Genomic DNA, 8,083 nt, shown 5'->3' with positions numbered 1-8,083 from the left:
AACCAGCTGTTTTTGATCAGCTGTTTTCCTGTTGGCAAATTGCTGTTAGCAAAAAATTTTCCAGCAGAAACCAGCAGCTTCCCCTCAAAATGAAATGTCAGTTTGCTCTCTCAATTTCCCCTACTTTGCAAGTTTTTTGCGTACGCGAACGCAAAAACTTGTAAGTTTTGGTTAAACATGAACAATTAACAGCTACGCGAACGAACCTATAGTTTGGTGGCCAATATTTCTTTTTTTTTGTTTCGATTTCACACATTAGCTTTGTTTCTTAACAGATAAGGAGCGTTCGCTATGCAACTGCCAGTAAGAATTTGCCTGCAACAAAATTCAGAGAACAAGGTACTTTGCTCTCCCAAAGAGAGAAACTTACTAAGTTTTGCGCGAACGGGAATTAGCAAACATTAGCAAGCTTCACTGCCAGCTGGCGTCTACGGTTGCATTTCGAACATAATAAATTTTTTACATTATTTCAGTCGGAAAACAAAACAGGGCCTATACGTATATCCCTTCTTATTCTGACTTTCTTCAACATAAGCTTCAATTTCTTTGTGTAAGTCACTGTCGGATTTCCTATATCGATAGTGGTGTCGAGTGCGTTCCGATTACGGATACAGCTTTTTCAGCCGAGTACCTTTCAAATGTCTGGAATTAATTAAATTAATTGAATAAACGAATATTTACATACTTCTTTCGTTAGTAAATCGCAACAATTTGTTCATTTTTAAATTTAACGAACTCGTTGATTCAAATTAATGTTGACAAAAATGTAACCGCGTACCACAATCCTGCTTGCAAATTCTTACTGGCAAAAATCTTCCCAGCACGAAGAAGTTTTACTGGGTTTTTGGCTAAACGAACACGATTTGGTAACAATTGGTACCAACTTGTATACATTTTTTGCATAGCGAACACTCCCAATTCTCACAAATTATCACTAATTTCTGCTGGAAAGCGTTTCTTAACCCAAAAAACCAGCAGAAACTAGCAGCTCTCTCTCGTTCCTACGCTCTTCTTTTTTGGCTCTCCTGCTACTTTCTGCTAGTAAAATTTTTACTAGCAGAAACTAGCAGCTGTCAAAATGGATAAACAAAAATTCGCTATTTCCAATAGTCAAATACACCGATCAACTAATTACTTGCTAGTTTTGCGTTTCTTTACTTTTTCGTTATTTTACTCTTTGTGAGCGTAATTCTTTAAATTTTCTTATTCTTCTTCTTCCTGATAATTATCTGCTGGAAAAGAAAAGAAACAAACCATTCCTAGGCAAACAGCTTTCGAAAGATGTTTTCTCTCTTCCTCTTTCTCTTTCGATTCGATCGTAACGCAGAATACCTAATTTCGATTATTGCGGAGCGGAATGCGTGATCGTAATCGAAATGCAGAATAGGGATGTATATTGAGCTTAATACTACGTTCAAATTGACGAGCTGAACATGTTAAAGGGGCTTGAACCAGTTAAATGAACAAAACATGTTCATAAACAAGTTAAATTGCATGCAATTGTTGTTGGAAAATTGAACCAGTTAAGTCATTTAACTCGTTTGAAAACCAGTTCAGTGCAGAGTTGTATCAAAAAGCTTTCTGATCAGGCCAATCAGAAAGACCCAAAAGCTTTCTTTTGACACGCCAACGTTCAAAAAATGTATATTCTGAAAAATATTACACATTAAAAATTCTCAAAAAATATCAAAATTGTATGCATGTCTGCCCGCCAAAAAGAGGCCAAGGCGCTAATAAGTTATTTTCAGGGACATAACTGTTATAAGTTTTATAGCAAAAACGTTGCTCAATAACAGTTATTAGATGAGAAATATTTTTTATTTCGTCGATAAGAGTTATAACCCAACGTTTATTTTTTACGTTGCCTCATAACTGTTATGCAGGAGAAATATTTTTTCCGTTGCCGATAAGAGTTTTAACCCAACGTTTATTTTTTACACAACCACTTGATTTTGAATATCTTTTTTCGAATTTTTATTAGTAATCAAACAACCGCCAAAGTTAACTCCAAATGTTCAATGTGGACGATTGTGTTTTCCAAAAGGCTCTTTTTCATTTAACAAGTTAAATGGGGCCAATTTGAACGTAATATAAGACGTTCTTATTGAAAATTATTGTGGAAAAACAACGATAAAAATATTTCAAAATATGTATGGCCAGAAAATAACAAAAGGGTCATTCCATTGAAAAGAGGAAAACGACATAAATTTAAATATGCCCTAATTATCTCTATTTCAATAGTAACCTCTTTTTAAATTACCACATTTCATTAACCTGTGGGAAAATATTAAAACAATCAAAAGAAGTTGTAATTTTTGTCTATCGAAACTTTTATTTTAGTAGGGGAGCCCCAGAGAACCTCTGCAAAATCTAAGCCATCTGTGTAGAGCCGCGCGCATAGTTTTAATCGAGCGTGTCAGATTAAGAAACGATGGGTTAATTACGTGCTGAAAATTGTGTATTTCAATAATCTGACGATTTAAGCGTGACGCTAGGGATTGGGAGGGTCGCAAACTTGCAAAAAAAAAACGTTACCTTGACCGAGAGTGCGCGGTAAATTTTTTTTATTATGAAGCAAAGAGCTGAGGGTTAAGGGAAGTAACGAAAACTGTCAACAAAGATTGTCGCGTGAACTTGCCGTTTTTCAAAACTACTACAGATTTTTCTCTCTCGCTAAAGGCTCGTGTGTTTTTCCGCTGTATATGTACATAAGTGTGAGCATTTGCGAATCAAAACCTTTATCTAAATTTGAGCTGGACGATGAAATTACAAAGAGCCACAAAAAAAAAGCAGCAGCATAAACCAAAATTTTATTTTTATATTCAACAATTTTTATTGAGCTTGAGGCCGTTTTTAATGAAAAACTTTTGTGGAAAAGCAACAACAATTTGAAAAAATGGTAGAAGTGATACTATTTCAGAAATCACCACATTTCCTCATCAGACTTCTTCAGCGGGATTCGAACCGATGACTCGAGCTGCCTCAGCCAGTTGCCTACGCAGTGTGCTAAGTTCGCCTTATAAACTGTTGTTGCTTTTTCTTCTTTTTTCATGTGAGCCAACTACAATCAAGCGCAGTTATTCTAGTGCTATTTAAACTTGACCACGTGGTTGTTGGTTTTGTTGGTTTTTGTTAATAATTTTATTTTTAGAATGTTTAACTTTTAGGTGTGCTCGTCCTTAAGTTATTTGTTTTTGTTATTTATGGCCTTATAACAATTATATTCAAAAATTTTTATTGAGCTTGAGCCTGTTTTTAATGAAAAACTATTATGGAAAAGCAACAACAATTTGATTGAGGAAATTTTTTCTCTACGATAACCTTAACATCATCGGCGTATGCGACAACCCCATATCCATCCGCGTCCATGCGCAGCAGAAGTTGGTTCACTGTCACTACCCATGGTTTGGAGCGCCCTGCTGACGAGCAATTGGTGGATGATCCTAACCAAAGATTTCTCCACCCGCAGGTCCGTCAGAGCCGAGGTAATCACATACGGGAGGACATTGTTGAAAGCCCCTGCTATATCCAGGACTACTACTAATGCAAATTCCTTTGCTTCTAGTGATTGCTCAATTTTTGAGACTAGCGAGTGAAGGGCAGTCTTCATAGATCTGTCCTTGCTGTAGGCATGTTGCGCATTGGTTAACAGAGCTTTCCAGAGTCTTAAGTAGAAAGGATGATATTCCTAAACTTGCGAGGTTTAGCAGGAGAGGCTTTGCGTGCTTTCGGTAAGACTTCTGTCAAGACTCCGGGAATGTAGCCAAGTTTTAGGTAGCTGGTGAAGATGGTATTTAGCCATGGCCTCGTTCGTTCCATGGTGTGTTGTAGCTGGGTCGGATATATTTCATCCGGTCCTGGCGTCTTATAGGGCTTGCAATTCGGTATGGCACAACAAATTTTCCTGTCGCTTATAATTTCGTCGATGAGCTGTGGTGATTCTGGTGCGTATAACGTGTCATCGTTGCCTTCTGGTAAGTGGTTATTTAAGAGTAATTTAACGGTTTCGAAACTTGAGTCAGTCCAGGACCCATCATTCTTTTGAGTATAGCGGGGTGCTATAGGTGATTTTGCAAGTACCTTATGGAGTCTAGAGGCTTCGGATTTAGTCTCTATCCCACTACAAAAATCACTCCACGAGGTGCGTTTTGCTTTCCTGATGGCTTTCTTGTATATATTAACTGTCGATTTATATTGTGCCCAAGAAGACTCTAGGTGTAGTGGTAATCAGTGCGCGCTTCCACTCCGCTGCACCTGGGTTCAAACCCTGGTTAAAGCAACATCGCAAAAAAAATATAGGAAAAAGGTTTTTTCTTAACAGCGGTCGTCCCTCGGCAGGCAATGGCAAACCCCCGAGTGTTTTACTGCCACGAAAAACAGCTTCTCATAAAAATACAATCGCCGTTCGGAGTCGGCGTAAAACTGTAGGTCCCTCCGCTTTGTGTGACAACATCAAGGTGCACGCAACAAGTCGAAGAAGCTCGGCCAAACACTAACATATGTGTAAGCGCCAATCTATTATTATTATTAAGATGACTCTAGGGCGTTTCGCTTAGCAGCATTGAAAGCTCTTCTGCATTCTTTGCGAAGTTTATTTAGATCAGAGGGTTTGTACGCCTCCCTGGTTTTCCTCTTGGGACTTGTCTTGATAAGTGCTGTGATCAAGTTCCGCCCTACTTTGTGGTGTGTTGAATGGTTCAGAATAGGGCTGATGATACCCGGGTCCCGGGCAAGTCGAGTAATGCCCGAGTACCCGAGTACCCGATTTCCCGGGTATTACCCGGGGCTTTTATTTCCCGGGTAGCCGGGTAATATACATATATTGGTGAGGATAAACAATTTTTTTTAATAATTTATTTATTTTTAAATATCTAGAATTTACGCGACTATGCAAGGCGAATTTATACAAGGTGGTGTTACTGGCGAATTTAGATTACAACAACGACAACCATATGTATTTTGTATGGAGGGTGTTATGTCAAATCTCAATTCGCTCCAAAGTTTACATGTATTTTGTTTTTGCTTTTGATCGGTGTGCTGTCAAATCAGTAAAAGCAAAAACAAAATACATGTAAGACGAAAAAATCAGCTGATTTTACACACCGCCTTGTATGAATTCGCCTTGCGACTATGTGCACCTAACCGCTAGCCTGAGTAGACGCAGACAAGGAAAGCAAATTTTAACATTTAGTTAGTTAGTTAACATTAGTTTTTGTACTTAAATTCAAACTTCTAATTTTTGTAAATTCATATACATATGTACATGCATGTGTATATTTTAAAGAATATTAAATATTAATATTTTAAAACAGGGACCCAGAACAAAATGTATGATCGAAACTAAATGTCGTTCTCGTAGTTTTGTTCCCAAACTGACGAGAACGTTCTCATTGAGAATTATATAAGAACAAAACTCTGCCCAGAACTCGAATTCAGTGCGTTTATTGGCAAGCCCTTCTCTGCGCACCAGTCTTCATAACAACCTATCGTCGTTTCAAGTACAAAACCGCGTATGTTCATTCTGCAAAACCGCGTAACTAGCATTAAAAGCCAAAAATTGGATTTGCTCACACAAGCTCTTGGCTCAATCCTTATCCATTCCTTCTAAAATATATTGGCCAGGTATGCGATTGCTTTATAAAAAAGAGAACCATTTTGAAATATGAGTGTTTTTACTCTCTAGAAGATAATTTACATAATTCACATACGCGGTTTTGCATTTTGTTGATACGCGGTTTTGTACTTTCAACGACGATATATATGTACATATATCACAACTTTGTAGTTCAGTTCAATTTAAAATAACTTGTAGGCAAATAAACCGCCCAATTCTTTGTTTTCTTGATAAATTATTTGTAAAGAAATTTTATCAAGATTTTTATGAAGTAAAAGCTCCCATCGCATTCTGTGTCAATATTTATAAAATAAAAAGCTCTACGATTTCCACAAGAGGGGATCTGATTTCCACATGAGTGGAACTGATTTCATTGTCACATATGAAAAATATGAATTTAAAAGCAAAAAGGCTCTTGACTGCCGTAACCGAGTAGGTAGAGATGTCGGCTATAAATTCTGTGTGTCCCAGGTTCAAATGCCGGCACATTTACCGCCCAATTCTGTGTTTTCTTGATAAATTTTTTGTAAAGAAATTTTATCAAGATTTTTATGAAGTAAAAGCGTCCTTCGCAATCTGTGCCAATATTTATAAAAAAAAGCTTACGATTTTCACATTAATGTAACTGATTTCCACATGAGTGGAACCAAGGCACATTAAACAGGTAGTATCAGTAGAGCAAATACAACATTTGCGTGTATTTTGTTGTTGCTTCTGGTATCGAAAGTGTCAAAAACTGTTCTGAATTTTTTCTTCTAAATCAAAGCGTGCCATGTGAAATACAAAAAATTATAAAAAATAAAATAATGAAATTGGAAAAAATAAAAATTGTTGCAACTTTCTTTCCTAGTAAATTTGTTTGCTTCTCGAAGCATTGATCCATCCTTTACAAGGGCCAGTAATCAGCGGTTGTGCTGCTGAGTTGGGCGAACGTTCCAAAAGCTGCTATTCAATCGCTTGTTTTGTATGGAAAAAGGTTTCACATGCAAATGGATTTTAACAATTCAGAATTTTTGTGAGAAAAAATTAAAAATATTTGACATTTTCGAGACCAAATAATTTGAAAATAAATCAAATCAGCTGCTCTACTGATACTACCTGTTCAATGTACCTTGACGTGTACATATATGATATATGGAGTATTGAGATATCCCTTTTCCCTAACAGTGAACTTTTTAGTGTGGGCAAAAATTATGTTTTTTAAGTAAGACAGATCGGAATATGCGCTCTCTGGGAAGATAATACCTGAAATTATTGTACCATGATGTGCGCTCATGAATAGTTGTCGATAAAATCAAAATTACTTGTTTTCAAATGGAAATTGTCGATGATTGTTTTTTTCACGTTAAGTGTAGATATATGCGTGTAAAAAAACGCAGCTATTATTATTATTATTATGATTATACTTATGTATGTATGTATTTCTTATCCTCGCCAGCATTGGGCGCACAATAGACTCATTCCACGACTTTAGGCCAAATAAAAAAACCAAACGCACCAAGGACACAGCTTATGTGTGTTTTGTCAGCTTAAAATTGCCCGAAACCTCTGACCTCTCAATACCCATTGCGCTTGGTATGCCTTTTACGCGGCGCAGTTTCGCGCTACAAAACGGGGAGGAATCGTTGCCACTGGTAGTTACACTCATCGAGAAGGATCACATTTACTATTTGAATATTTTCGAAGATAACAGTCCGGCAATTTTGGTGACCAATCAAACAGATGTACCCTTCATCATTGCACAAACGAGCGCCTCCGAGAATAGCAAAGTTTCCAATACTACGCCAGAATATAACGGGCGCCACTTTGAATGGTATCAGCAGGTTCCAGCCTACAGTAAATGCTACTACACGCCACCGGAGCTTTATACCAGTTTTCCTGACGTCGAGTCCACAACGTGCAATATTACCTTAGCGTTATACAAAGGTAATTTGGTGCAGTAGTCATTGGCTTTAACTTACTTACAATTATACGCGCTGTTGTGTTTCAGAAAACGCAACGAAAAAGACATTGAAATGGTCAAAACCTATACGTACAGATAGGACATGGGAAAAATTCTTGTATATACCCAATCACGGTGATGTAAAAGTGATTGTCTGTGATAAACATCGCGTTACGCGTATTTTTGTCTACTACATCGCTGAGGTAAATCTACATACGTATAATGCACAGTATGGATATTTATTTGCTAAGGTTTATCCTCTTATAGCTTGAGTTTTCTGTAAAAGATCTTCGTTCTCGTTTGTTGGCCCCTCAAATCCTTCCCGAAACTGAAAGCCCCAGCTCCTCGCTTTTGTCGATCTCCCCCAGTACGGCCATTCATCACCCGGTCACAATGACCAACACGCCCGCTAAGTGTAGACACTTCTCCAGCGAGTGCAACACAAAATTCCAAATGAAGGTGCGTTGTTTTATAAAGGCATTAATCGTTAGTTTGCACGCTGACGGTAAAGCAGCAGACTGTGTGAA

The 8,083-nt window shown here is 37.5% G+C and overlaps 3 protein-coding genes across 6 annotated transcripts in view; all 3 read right to left on the bottom strand.

Annotated features, from left to right (window-relative positions):
- The window catches only part of LOC118737865 (GPALPP motifs-containing protein 1), a 130,857-nt gene that overhangs the window by 55,115 nt on the left and 67,659 nt on the right, over positions 1-8,083 (bottom strand). The window lies entirely within an intron of this gene.
- LOC118737866 (phosphatidate cytidylyltransferase, mitochondrial) overlaps positions 1-8,083 on the bottom strand; it is a 123,003-nt gene that overhangs the window by 53,493 nt on the left and 61,427 nt on the right. The window lies entirely within an intron of this gene.
- Positions 1-8,083, bottom strand: part of LOC118737863 (vacuolar protein sorting-associated protein 13B-like) — a 30,185-nt gene that overhangs the window by 20,985 nt on the left and 1,117 nt on the right. Inside the window, exon 4 of one of the 3 annotated variants that reach the window (XM_036468659.1) lies at positions 2,737-2,742. The exons of the other annotated variants lie outside the window; for them this stretch is intronic. Within the exon in view, the coding sequence (XP_036324552.1) occupies positions 2,737-2,742 (6 nt within the window). The remainder of the gene's footprint in view (positions 1-2,736; positions 2,743-8,083) is intronic. 3 annotated transcript variants of the gene reach the window in all.

Source organism: Rhagoletis pomonella, unplaced genomic scaffold (assembly GCF_013731165.1).
Source record: "Rhagoletis pomonella isolate Grant_MI unplaced genomic scaffold, Rhpom_1.0 Rhpom_scaffold_00004, whole genome shotgun sequence".
NCBI classification, from domain to species: Eukaryota; Metazoa; Arthropoda; class Insecta; order Diptera; family Tephritidae; genus Rhagoletis; species Rhagoletis pomonella.
The sequence above is the reverse complement of the archived record's forward strand: the minus strand, read 5'-3'. Positions and strand labels throughout refer to the sequence as shown.